This window comes from Diceros bicornis, chromosome 10, assembly GCF_020826845.1.
Source record: "Diceros bicornis minor isolate mBicDic1 chromosome 10, mDicBic1.mat.cur, whole genome shotgun sequence".
NCBI lineage: Eukaryota > Metazoa > Chordata > Mammalia > Perissodactyla > Rhinocerotidae > Diceros > Diceros bicornis.
Genome location: NC_080749.1, coordinates 69,303,359 through 69,317,724, shown reverse-complemented (window position 1 = coordinate 69,317,724; position 14,366 = coordinate 69,303,359). Strand labels below are relative to the sequence as shown.

Genomic DNA, 14,366 nt, shown 5'->3' with positions numbered 1-14,366 from the left:
ATGAAATATAATGGATTAGGGATTATGGTGAGTCACATCTCAGCCTTAGTAAATATAACGGACATCTTCATACACCATATATTCAAGCTCTATCTGTGTCAGCAAGTGGCTGAGAATAACTGAAGGCTGAAAAAAACACAATCCTCTTTATCCACTTAAGCCCTCCTTCATAAATGCCTGGGACAGGTAGACCCTTCAAGGCCCATGGAACAATCCAGTTCACTACACTGGTGCTCCCATACCTGAAAATATTTACTGTAAGAGTCTCTCAGCACACAGAGAGGAAGCAGCATGTTTTGGTTGGTTTGTTTTAGATAATCCAACTGGGTTCACTACTTCCTTCCTTTTGTTTCTATTTTAAAGAGAAAGAGCAACAGAAAGCCCATTCCCACTCCACCCCTATCCCCAACACAAATTATAATATCCTTAAATGTGCTCAAAGGAGCTGTAAACTATGAAAAGATAAAGTTCAACTGCTGAGAGGCAGCAATAGTAAGCACGTTCTTACCTGATATGGCCAATCAATTCAATAAGCTTGTGACTAAAAAAATAAGCTGTCAGCTCAGACACGTGACTCAGGACTGAACAGACCCCAAAGAGGGTTGTAGTTCCATTCAGGTCTTCCAAATGCCAGTAGAGAAAGGTGAACACGAAGCCATATCCGAAACCCATAAACCAAGCCACGAACAACACCGAGCCGTACTGCACGCTGCAGAGCAGTCTGATTAAGTCCCAAAAGTTGAAGGCCTGCGAGTGACTCGTGGTGGTCGGTGTCTCCTCAAAGGACTCCGTGGAGTTGTTCCTCTCCACCTGAGGGATCTCCACCTCTTTCCCTTTATCTTCATCGTTTTTGAAGTGGCTGTAGCGGAACCGGAACTGAGTGGCGACGATCAAGGCCATGGTCATGAGAACTCCGAAGACGATGAAGACGACCTGGTAGTTCCGGTACTCCGGGGGCTTACACCCCTTCCCGTCGATGAGCACTTCTGTGTGGGTGTAGTCAATCCCGATGCCCACGGACAGCATTGCCAGGCCCCAGCCCAGGGAGCCCCACATGCGCTGCAATCCATAGCGGTCCCTGTGTTTTCCCAGATACTGGAGTGTTACCGTGTCCACAATCGTGACAGAAGAGGCACTGAAAAATTCTCCTATTATGACAACCATCAAGATCACCAAGAATATAGCTTCAACTTCTTGTTGATCATAAACAAGAGTGACTTGGTCAGAAGGTAAAGATTTGGTGGTAGTGACAACGGTAGTGGTTATCTCCCTGGTGACATTTCCTGGGTGGGTAGGGGTCGCTGTGCTTGGGTTTGAGGTCAAGTCCATAATGTGGTCAGTAATTTCATCTGTTTGAGGCTGCAGAGTAGGTATACTGGTCTTGTGTGCAACTGTCGAAAAGATGACAGTTTCTGTGACATTGGGCTCTAACGTCACTTGCCCACTGGAAGGAGGCAGGTTCCTCTTCTCGCGCATTCTTGGTGATGTGGTGATGGAAGAGACAATGGAAGAATTCGTTGGCAGGATGGTTAACGGGTGACTTGAATTGGTGGGGCGAGCTGTGGGGGGAATCTTTGGTACACATCTCAAGGTAGCAGGTTTGACAAATCCGATGCCCAGGTTGAATGAAACCCAACACAAAAGAGAAAAGAGGAGGACAATTTTGCCTTTTTTAAAGCGATCTGCAATGACACCCCAAAAGGGGGCACTGCAGAATTCAATGAAGTATCGAATACCTACTAGCAGTCCACTCTGGCTTGGTGACATGCCCAGCTGTTTATAATACACAGGCAACAGCGGGTAAAGAGAGCCATATGCAGAGTAAAAGAAAAAATAAAAGACCTTGGAAATCAGAAGATCGTTGTTTATTTTAACACAATGCTTCTCTATCCAGTCTATTTCCTCCTCGGCAATAGCAGCTGTTTCTGTGGAGGAGGGTGTTTCATTTGATGGGGGTTCTGGTTCCCTGGAAATACCATTAAACGGATCAGCAAGCACATATTTTCTCTTCTGTTCCTCTTCGTCCTCCGTTAAGATGGCAACTTTATCATCTGTCGCCATGGCTTACCACCACCATCAGAAAGTTTATGACCTTCCAAATTTTGATTGTTGATCTGAAAAGAAAAATTTAAAAGATGGCTTAGTATGAAAATGATAACATTTAAACATAGAGCTTCATTTTGCAAGAAACTGAGGAGTTTCAAACCACAGCTAAAAATAATAACTGTAAGAGAGAGTTCTCACCATTTATCACTTGCAGCCATACAATACTGATAAAGAAAAATCGCTTTCAAAAAATCAAATACTCTTTGTGGCCACTGACTGACTAATTACATCTTCTAACGGCAGGTTTATAGCTCAGGTTCACTTTCAATCTTTCCATTGATTCCTAGAGAAAATGTATAAATGATAGGGATTATGTCTAAATCAAATCTAAAGAATTGAAAATAAATAGTATTTATAGTTTCCTGGTTTTACTTTTCAAACAAATCCACTGTACTATGACATCTAGAATTTTTAGAAAATAAAAGGTAGCTGAAACCATTCAGTTTCTAGAGACAAACAGAAATAAACTCTTAACCACAACCACAGTGTAACAAGAAAGAGGGAGCCATCTGCAACTGGAATTGGTCACTTGAGCCATGACAGAGACACTCTGGTAAGGAGGCAGTCTTTACGCTGCTTATACTACATACATTTCTCCAGGTGTGCAGTTTAAGAAAACGTCAGAAAAAAAATAGCAGATAGCATTTACTGAGCACTTACTCTGTGCCAGCCAACATTTACAGATCTGTAAATGTATTAATTCACATTCACCACAATATCTCTACTATCTTCTCCATTTTACAGATGAGAAAAATGAGACATGGTAAGCTTGAGTAACTCATACGTGGCAGAGTGAGGATTTGAACCCTGATATTATGGCTTCAGGACGCATGTTCTAATACACCACACTAAACTGCCAAATACCACATTTTGGATAACAATTAAACCTTTTTACAAGACAGGGTGTTTCATATGAAAGATAAGCAATGTATCAATGGTATAAATTTATAGGAACTGTGCCACCTTCTATCAGAATGTCCCTTTCTTCTATTATACAAATGACTAAAGAATCAAAAGGTTTTGCTTGCATCAAGACTTGTCGAGTTGCAATGAACATATTCTGATGTAGGAAGTGTATAGATTAAATACTTGTTAATTCCTTTCTCCTTCTATACCAGAGAGAAATAACTTCACTTTTAGGTGAAGATGGCAGACTGGGCACATCTGGTTTTACTGCATCCCTAAACCCTAACGGATGACAACACACACACACGCACATTCTTGAAGTCATGATCCAAGCTAGGAAAATTAAAGGGCACATAAGCGCCATAAAATAAAATTCTGGAAGACAGAACGTAGTTAGACAATTGGTAAATAACCTGACATTTTCCTATAGATTTTTAAGAAGAATTCTTTATATATCTGGATACACTCTTTTGTCAGATATATATAACATTCATCCTCACCAGAATACCTTCTCCTACTCTTTGGCTTACCATGAGCAAAAGACTTGAACAGGCACTTCACAAGAGAGCTTATGCAAATGGAGAATAAATATACAAAAAGATGCTCAGGCCGGCCCCGTGGCTTAGCGGTTAAGTGCGTGTGCTCCACTACTGGCAGCCCAGGTTCGGATCCCGGGTGCGCACTGATGCACCGCTTGTCTGGCCATGCTGAGGCTGCGTCCCACATACAGCAACTAGAAGGATGTGCAACTATGATGTACAACTATCTACTGGGGCTTTGGGGGAAAAAAGGAGGAGGAATGGCAACAGATGTTAGCTCAGAGCCAGTCCTCCTCAGCAAAAAGAGGAGGATTAGCATGGATGTTAGCTCAGGGCTGATCTTCTTCACAAAAAAAAAAAAAAAAAAGATGCTCAACTTGATTAAAGTGAGCAGTGAAAGCAAATTAAAACCAGAATGCAAAAATGCAACATACCCCCCAAATGGCTAAAATAAATAAGACATAATACCAAGTGTTGGCAAGGATGTGGAGCAATTTGAACTCTTATAGATTGCTGGTGGGAGTGTAAATTGATAACCCTACTTTGATAGCTATTTGGGAATAGCTATTAAACCTGAATGTATACCCTATGACAACTCCTAGATATGTATTAAATAGTAATATATTCACCACATGACATTCACAGAACAATTTTAATACCTCAAAACTGGGAGCAACCTGTCTACAGCAAAATACATAAACTGTGTTATATCCACACAATGAAACACTATATAGTAGTAAAAATAAACAAACTACAGTTACATGCAATCACAAGGATGAATCTCACAAACGTAATATAGACTGAGAGAAGCAAGAAGCAAAAGAGCACATACTATATGATTCCATTTATAGAGAATTCAAACGCAGGCAAAACTAAATTATGGTATTAAAAGTTGGGGTAGACTTCTGCTTCTGAGAAGATGAAGTAGACATACTTTTCCCTACTGCTCCTACTAAGTACAACTAAAAATCTTGGACATTATATACAAAACAAACATAGAAGACTCTGAAAAGTAGAGAGAAGAAGGCAGACCGGCTAGGGACCTTGGTACCCACAGAACAACACAAGGATGAGCGGGCTAAAGAACTCAGAAATACCAGTGAGTACAGGACTGAAACAAAGGCCTCTCCAGCCACAGGACCAGGAAAGGGACAGCCTAGAAAAACAAAAAACTTTAGATAATAACTGCTCTACTCCAGTCAAATACCACAGAAAAAAAATTGTTGCCCCACTTCCACCCCCACCAGCAAAGGCCAAATGGGGAGCCTAGACTTCCATCCTTGCCACGCTATAATGGCACCCTAACCCCTCAGCTGAGGTGGTGTCAGGGAAGGCCAAGTAGGGAGCTGGGACTATTATCACTGCTAGGCAGTAACGAGGCCATATTCCCACAACAGTGTCAGTGGAGGCCACATGGGGAGCCTGGACTTCCACCCCCACCTGTCAATAACAAGGCACCCCTCCCTTTCCCCACTGGAGTGGTGTCAGAGGATGCCAAGGGACAGTCAGGACTTTCACCACCACCCAGCAACAACAAGGCCACTCCCCCCACCCCCAATGTGTGTCAATAGAGGCCAGGTGGGGAGCAGTAATGAGGCACTCTTACCCTCCTAGCCAGGGAGGTATCAGTGGATGCCTAATGGTGAGCCAGAACACCCACCTCTACTTCAGAGTATCAAGGAGCCCCTCATCCTCAGTATCAACAGGGGCTGAGTGGGGAACCTGGACTTCTACCTCCATCTGGCAGTAAGGAGGCAGCATCTCCCATTCCCTTGCCAAAGCAGTGTCAGAAAAGTCCAGCTACAACAGAAGGCTTAAATAATATCCAGTGTCTCATAACATAATATCCAAATGTCCAGGTTTCAACAAAAAATAACACACCATACCGAGAACCAGGAAGACCTCATACTGAATGAAGAAAGATAACCAACAGATGCCAACACTGAACTAAGACTGCTAGAATAACCTAACAATGATTTTAAAACAGCCAGCAAAATACACTTCAACAAGCAATTACAAACACACCTGAAACAAAACAGAAAGTTGAAGTACAGAAACAGAAAGTCTCAGCAAAGAAATACAACGTATAAAGAAAAACAAAATGGAAATTTTAGAACTGGAAAAATACAACAACCAAAATATAAAAACCTCAAGGGATGGACTCAACAGCAGAATGGGGAGAGAGAGGGAACAATCAGTGAAAGATAGAATAACAGAAATTATACAATCTGAACAACAAAAAGAAAATAGACTGAAAAAAAAATTAACAGAGCCTCAAGGACCTGTGGGCCTATAACAAAAGATCAAATATTCATGTCATCAGAGTCCTGGAAGGAGAGGAGGAAAAGGGCAGGGCTGAAGTACTCAAAAGAAAATAAAAGCTGAAAACTTCTCAAACTGGCAAAAGACATAAACCTACAGACTCAAGAAGCTAAATGAACTCCAAGCAAGAGAAACCCACACCAAGACACATCCGAGTCAAACTCTGAAAACTAAAGACAAAGAAAAAATCTTGAAAGCAGTAAGACAGGAATCACAACTTACCAATGGGAGAAAAGCAATTCAAATGACAGCAGATTTCTCATCAGAAACCATGGACACCAGAAGGAAGTGGCACAATATTTTTTAAGTGCTGAAAGAAAACAATTGTCAACCCAGAATCCTATATCGAGAAAAAAGACAGTCCAAAAACCAGAAAATACAGACCACTATCCCTTATAGAGACACAAAAATTCTTAGCAAAATATTATAAAAGAAAATTCAGCGATATGTAAAAAGAACTGTACACTATGACCAAGTGGGATGCTTTCCAAGGATGCAAGGCTGCTGTGATATTTGAAAATCAATTGGTGTAATCCACCATATTAAGAAGCTAAAGAAAAAAAAAGCATGATCCTATTGATGTAGAAAAAGCATTTGACAAAATTAAACTCATTCATGAAAAGTCTCACAAAAATAGGAATAGACGTGAACTTCCTCAACTTGACAAAGATCACCAACAAAAACCTACAAATAACATTACACTTTAGTGGTGAAAGACTGAATGCTTTTTCTCTAAGATAGGGAACAAGGCAAGACTGTTGGGTCACACCACTCTTCTGCAACATAGTGTTGGAAGTTCTAGCCACAGCAATAAGGAAAGAAAAGGAAACAAAAGGCATACAGACAAAAGGAGGATATAAACTCTATTGCATTTGACATGACTGTCCATTTAGGAAATTCCAAGAAATCTCCCAAATCTTCCAGAACCAATAAATGACTTCAGCAAGTTCACAAGATACCAGATAAACGTACAGAAAATCAATTGTTTCTATATACTAGCAATGAATATGCGGACACTAAAATTAAAAATACCACTTAAAATTGCTAAAAAAAAAAAGAAAAAAGAAATATTTAGGTATAAATTAACAAAATATGTACAGGACACTGATGAAAGAAATCAAAGATCTAAATAAGTGTAGAGACATACCATGTACATGGACTGGAACACTCAACACAGTAATGATTTCAATTCTCCTCAATTTATATACAGGTTTAACACAATCCCTATCAAAATCTTAGCAAGACTTTTTTGTAGATATAGACAAGATTATTCTAAAATTTACATTAGAATGAAAGGGAACTAAAATAGCTCTAAAGCAAAGCAATTTTGAAAAAGATTTATTATATAGCTACACAGTAATAAGTAGTAAGTGTGGTACCAGCAGAAGGACAGACAATAGATCAATGGAACAGAACAGAGAACTCAGGAATAAATCCACACAAATATGCCTAACTGATCTTTGACAAAGATGTGAAAACAATTTAATGGAGAAAAGGCAATCTTTTCAACAGATAGTGCTAGAGCAATTAGACGTCAATAGGCAAAAAATGAACATCAACTTAAGTCTTATATCTTATAGGAATATTAACTCAAAATGGATCATAGATTTATATGTAAAATGTGAAACTATAAAACTTTTAGGAAAAAAAACCTAAGAGAAAATCTTCAGACTCTAGTGCTACTCAAAGAGTTCTTAGACTTAACACCAAAAGCATGATTCATAAAAGGAAAAATTGATAAATTAGACTTCACCAAAACTAAAAGTTTTGCTCTGCCAAAGACCCTACTAAGAGGATAAAGCTACAGACTGAGAGAAAATATTTGCAAGCCACATATTCAACAAAAGACTAGTATCTAGAATACATAAAGAATTCTCAAAACTTAACAGTAAAAAAACCAAACAATTCAATTAGAAAATGGACAAAAGACGTGAAGAGACATTTCACTAAAGAGGATATACAGATGCAAATAAACACATGAAAAGATGTTCATCATCATTAACCATTAGGGAAATTTAAATCAAAAACATGGTGTATCACTACACACCTGAAAGAATGGCTAAAATAAAAATAGGGACAACACCAAATTCTGACAAGGATGCAGAGAAACTAGATCACTCATACATTGCTGGTGGGGATGTAAAATGGTACAGCCACTCTGGAAAGCAGTTTGGCAGTTTCTTATAAATCTAAACATGTGACTACCATATGACCCAGCAATTACCCTTCTGGGCATTTATCCCAGAGAAATGAAAACTTATTTTCACACAAAAACCTGTACACAAATATTTACAGCAGCTTTATTCACAATAGACCAAAACTGGAAACAACCCAGATGTCCTTCAATGGATGAATGGTTAAACAAACTATGGTACATCTATACCACGGAATATTATGCAGTGAGGAAAAAAAAAACCAAACTATTGACACATACAATAACCAGAATGAATCGCCAAAGAATTATAAAGAGTGAATAAACCAATCTCAAAAGACTATATACTGTATGGTTCCATTCATGTATCATTCTTGGAATGACAAAATTATTGAAATGGAGAACAGATAAGTGATTGCCAGGGGTTCAGTAGGGACTGGGGGCAGGAGGGAGGTGGCTACAAAAGAGCAACATGAGGGATCCTGGTGGTGATAGAAACATCTGTATCTTGACTATATCAATGTCAGTATCCTGGTTGTGACACTATATTAAAGTTCTGCAAGATGTTACCACTGGGGGAAAGTGAGTACGGGATACATGGGCCAACACTGTATTATTTCTTACAACTGCATATGAATCTACAATCATCTCGAAATAAAAAGGTTAATTTTACAAAGTCAGGATAGTGATTACCCTTGGGAGAGGTAGTGACTAGAAAGGGTTCTGGGGTGCTGATAATATGTTTTTTGATCTGGGTCTTTATTATATGGACGTGTTCATTTTGTAAAAAGTCACTGAGCTATAGGACTCTTTAACAAAAGATGAACTTAAGAATTCAGAACAGGAAGAAGAAAAAAAAGAGACGAAAGCAGGAAAGAAAAGACAAGACAAATATAGGATCATCCAGAAAGTCAAGTATCCAAAAAACAGGAACTCCAATTAGAGAAAATTGAGAAAGAAATTTGTTAAATTAAAGAAAATTTCTCAGAACTGAAAGATATGAGTTGTCTGCCTGAAATGACCCACTGAGTATCTAACACATGGATAGAATAGATTCAAGCCGAAGCATTTTATCAAAATTTCGAAGACTGGAACAAACAGATGACCCCACAAACTTTCAGAGAATAAAATGTGTCATATACTAAGGATCAGGAACCAGAATGGATTCAGATTCCTCAAATACACTGGAAGCCATATGCAGCCAAATTATCATTCAAGTTTATTGGTGAAATAAAGACATTTTACATATGCAATTTCTCAAAAAATTTACCTCTCATTTACACCCTTTCTCACGTTGGGCTCTGCCAACAGAGGGGAATAAATCAAGAGAGAGTAAGACATGGGATATAGGAAATAAGAGACCTAACATGGGAGAGAGACAAAGGAAATACTGGCACACTGGTGACCGAAGACCCCAGGAGGACAGCTGAGCACCAGACACAAGGGGCAACCAGTCTCATTGGGGCAGGTCTGAAGGCTCCAGGAGAGACTTTGTCAGCAAAATGACACTGACAGAATACTAACACATCTGAATGTCCTAAGAGGAAATTTAGACAATTGGTAAAGAGTTTGGGGATGAATTAGTGGTTAAGCACAGAGAAAGTTAAGTCAACAAAACACTACAAGAGGGCAGGCCTGGTGGCATTGTCATTAAGTTTGCATGCTCTGCTTTGGTGGCCCAGGGTTCATGGCCCAGGGCATGGACCTATGCACCACTCATCAAGCCATGCTATGGCGGCATCCCATATACAAAGTACAGGAAGATTGGCACGGATGTTAGCTCAGGGCCGATCTTCCCCACCAAAAAACAAAACAAAACAAAAAACAACACTATGAGAAAACAACAAGTTGTACAAGACAAGAAAAATAATCATAGTTTTCTACAAGTCTTAGCTGTGATTCCATAGTCATACTAATGTAACTAGTGAATACTGAACTAACCAAAATTGCCACATAACCACATTGGGAAGATACGGACATGAGGAGGTTGAATGCATATAGAGAGTTAGGGCAGGAAAGAGAGCTAACTCCATATCTTCCATAGTGGGAAGACAATAGATAATGCCTATATATAAAAATCAAGGGGGCCAGCCCGGTGGCATAGTGATTAGGTTCACATGCTCCACTTCGGTGGCCTGGGGTTCTCGAGTTCGGATCCCAGGCATGGACCTACACACTGCTCATTGAGTCATGCTGCGGCGGTGTCCCACATACAAAATAGAGGAGGGTTGGTGCAGATGTTAGCTCAGGGACAATCTTCTTCAAGCAAAAAGACGAAGATTGGCAACAGATGTTAGCTCAGGGCCAATCTTCCCTCACACACACACAAAAAATTTAAGAATACAAGCATTTTATTTAAAAACATACAGGTGAATATCAAAGTAATAGCCTTAAAGGCAGAGAAAGTAGTTGCCTCTGGGAGGGAAATGAGGAGCGATGGTGTAGAATCTGTTGTTTTTTTAACAAGCCTTATAAACTTGTTCATTTTTTAAAAACTTTGTACATGCATAACTCTGATTTAAAAAATAAAAATCAAAACTAAAAAAGAAAGATGCAGTCATATGAGCTTTCTCTTTGTAAAAGACAATAATTAAAAGCAGCTATTAGTATCCTTCTATCACAGACCAAAAACAGTTTTCAGAATCATACAGAATGAATTCTGACTGCATGAATTCTAATCAAGTGGCCTTTAATTACTTATCCTGCATAAATCAACTGCTGAGTCTTTATCAAGTAGGTCAGAGAAGGACACAAAGTCCTCTTAAAAAAGTGTAAGTCCCTGAATTGTCCAAGTGATGATGAAGAACTGACGCCCAAATGCTAATTCAAAGCTGCGAAATATCTTACAACAGGACGTTGATTTAAACCTTGATGACTGACTTTCTTCCATTCTTTCCTCTCCATCTTATCCAATGACTTTTAATTATCATAAAGTTATGCAAGATTTCTCATGTTACATGAGTCCAGACCAGACATTAAGTAGTTCTCAAAGTAGCAACAAATGCAAAGTAGTTAGTGAATGTTCCTGTAATATAACATTTAGTACCTTTTACATGAATGTCACATTCATTAACTTTTCTATGAATTTCAAATTTAAAAATACAAACAAAACTTTTAGTTCCAATTCAGGACATTAATATTTACATAATGTTGTCTGGTCATATTTAGATTTTGTTGAAAAGGAACTAAGATAATCACATTGCAAACACAGTAAAAAAATAAAAAGTGTAGGGGCCGGCCCGGTGGCATAGTGGTTAAGTTTGCACATTCCCCTCGGTGGCCCTGGGTTTGCAGGTTCGGTTCCTGGGCAAGGATCGACATACCGCTCATCAAGCCACGCTGTAGTGGTGTCCCACATACAAAACAGAGGAAGACTGGCACAAATGTTAGCTCAGGGATAATCTTTCTCACCAAAAATTAAAAGTAAAAATAAATAAAGTGTAACTATAGTTATCTGTGTAATCACAGGATCAGGGACAAAATGAACCAAAAAAACCTCAGTATTTTAATGAAATTAAAATATGTCCCAAAGTAGGGCATGCTCTGACTTAGATACATTTAATTTGCCATAAGGATTGATAGAGGAAGAATAAAGAGCAGTAAAAATATTGACATGCTGGATGCAGTACTTAATCTGTTAAATCGAGGGGCGATTCTGTTTATTAAGTAGTCCACCAACATCAACCTATTAAGCTAATATTTCGTTTTAAACTTCTGAGTCTTAAAGAATTTTTTTAAAGAAACTTTAAAAAAAGAGAGAAGACATTTCAAATTGCACACAGAATTAAATTTTCGAATTTCTCTGGGAAATCTCTATTGCCGGTTTGCAGTCAATCCTAATCGGATAAGGTCTTCTGTTTATTTTTAGAAAAGGTTTCTCACCTAGCACTCTTTAATGACACTAATCAACACCATTACTGTGAAAATATAACACAGCCCTTTAAAACCTGGAAAGACACTTTAGCAGTACCTACACTGAGTCATTCAAATAGCAGGTACTGCTGAATTATTGATGAGAGATGATGAAATCATTCTTGTTAAAATTGATTGCTTTCTTCATTAAGTATTTAAATTAAAACTGCTCAAACATATATTGAGCTAGCCACAAATACATGAGGATGGAAATGGATTCAACTTTTGAAGGAAAAAATCCTTAAACCTGAATATATTATTTGGAATAGTAATTGCCTAAGGTCAGATTTACAAACACTATAATGTAGCATTGACATAACTGTCAGCGACGGAGAGGAAACAACCCTGGCTAACACAGAAAGGACACTCCTCGTGGCGCCACTGCCATCATAATTCGACATTGCCCAGGGACCAGCAGTGCAGCTGTAAAGCAGGAAGATGCGTTTCTTGAACCCGGGAGCTAGCTCTACACTGTTGTTGACCATTCCCCATGTCTTTGAGCAACGGGAGTCCCAGAGCAGGACTCGAACCACTGCTGCAATTTATTATCAGCAGAGACACAGAGAAACAACTCTAAACCAGCCTTACAGTGCTGGTATTCACACACTGCACTCTTGAACATTCCGTTCAACCCCCAGAATTTTCCAGAAAGAGCTTTCCTCAGAGGCACAGTGTTCAATGTCAATTCTAACAGATCTTTTGTCAATAAGGATCGCTTTAGCATCTGCTAGACATTTACTCAATGTCATGAAAAAGAAATAGAAGGTTGGTTTTATAACAGTTACACATGTTACAAGGGGATTAAGGTACACAAAGGTGAATGACTATTTTAGAATCCTCCTCTTCCTCTTGGAGCATTTGGACATGGCTCCTTTACAGCAAAGCCAAATTGTGAAAGAGTCAAAACTGGTTCTAGTCCTGTCAGCCCAGTTTGATTCTCCAATGTCCAGCTTAAGCCCTCCAGGCACTCAGCGCTGCCCACCAGCTCCCCACAGCTGCTACGGAGAGCATTCCACTCAACTGAAACTCTGCCCGGAAGCCAGAACCTGCCATTCCTGTCACTCTTGGTGGACCTTCCCCAGGCTCATAGCAAAACTTGCCTGCTAGGTGACAGACAAACTGACCCACACAGTGGTTCAAGCATCCCCTGTGGTTGCTAATCTTGACAACGTATTTGTATTTCAGTAAGGGCTCCGTATCATTACTAACCACAACACAACACTTAAGTAACACCTGCTATGGATTTAACATATATTAACTCATTTAATCCTCATAACAGTTCTCTGGAGTGAGAATGATTACTCTCCCCTCTTTACAGATGAGGAAACTGATGCCCAGAGAAGGTAAATAACTAGCCCAAGGTCACATAGGGAATAAGTAGCAGGGCTGGGATTCAAATCCAGACAGTCTGTGCTCTTAGCAGGTACTGTATCTTGATGCATCGTGCAGCTACCAGATAGGGATGTCAAAAACTTGGTCTTGGGCCTCAAAGACTTGCTTTATAGTTGACAAGATAAGCCCAAAACACAAGGGAGATTTAAATGACAAGTCAGAAGAATAATAGAAGAGAAGCCACATAGCATGGCATAATTAACAAAAAATGTTACAGACAATAGGGTGCTTCCGGAGTTCAGAGTGGAGAGCCCAAACTTCAGACAGGGGTTGCCAAGAGAACGAGGGACTTAACTTGAACCTTGAAAGATGTGTAGGATTTGACTTAGGCAAAAATGAATGAGAAAACTATTCCAGGAGGCCAGGATGGGGGAAAAGAAAAGACAGCAGGAGATCCTGAAAAGGTTAATACCGGAGTTGAAAGGCATATGAGGCTAGCATACAGCAATAGATTACAGAGGGCTTTAAATAACAAGCTGAGAAGGGGTCGGGTCGGTGGGGCAAGAGGTTAAGTGTGCGCGCTCCACTTTGGCGGCCCAAGGGTCACGGGTTCAGATCCCGGGTGCACACTGATGCACTGCTCGTCAAAGCCACGCTGTGGCAGCGTCCCATATAAAGTGGAGGAAGATGGGCACAGATGTTAGCTCAGGGCCAGTCTTCCTCAGCAAAAAGAAAAAGAGGAGGATTGGCATCGGATGTTAGCTCAGGGCTGATCTTCCTCACAAAAAAAATAAAATACGATTCTATTAAAATAAATACATATCAAGCTGAGGGATGATAGGAGACAACACAACATACTATGTTAGAGAGTTATACTGAAAATGAAGACATTGCTTTTTTTTAATCCAATAAATATAAATTTAGCACCAGCCATTGGATGGGATGCGTGCTTGGTGATCAATAATTCAAATGGTGAAGAAGATATAGTCCCTGCTATCCAGTGGTGAGGAAGAAACAGGGGAAACACAGCCACAACATAGCATGCTCAGTGTTAAAACAGGAGCAAACACAGGTAACACAAGAGTCTCCAGGCGGAG

At 39.6% G+C, this 14,366-nt stretch overlaps 1 protein-coding gene across 3 annotated transcripts in view; it reads right to left on the bottom strand.

Annotated features, from left to right (window-relative positions):
* MFSD6 (major facilitator superfamily domain containing 6) overlaps positions 1–14,366 on the bottom strand; it is a 70,526-nt gene that overhangs the window by 45,847 nt on the left and 10,313 nt on the right. For 2 of the 3 annotated variants that reach the window (XM_058549433.1, XM_058549435.1), the window contains exon 2: positions 509–2,114. In XM_058549433.1, coding sequence (XP_058405416.1) covers positions 509–2,061 — 1,553 coding nt within the window. In that variant the 5' untranslated portion in view covers positions 2,062–2,114. Of the gene's footprint in view, positions 1–508; positions 2,115–2,244; positions 2,390–14,366 lie in introns of all 3 variants that reach the window. The other variant, XM_058549434.1, reaches the window with a different exon arrangement.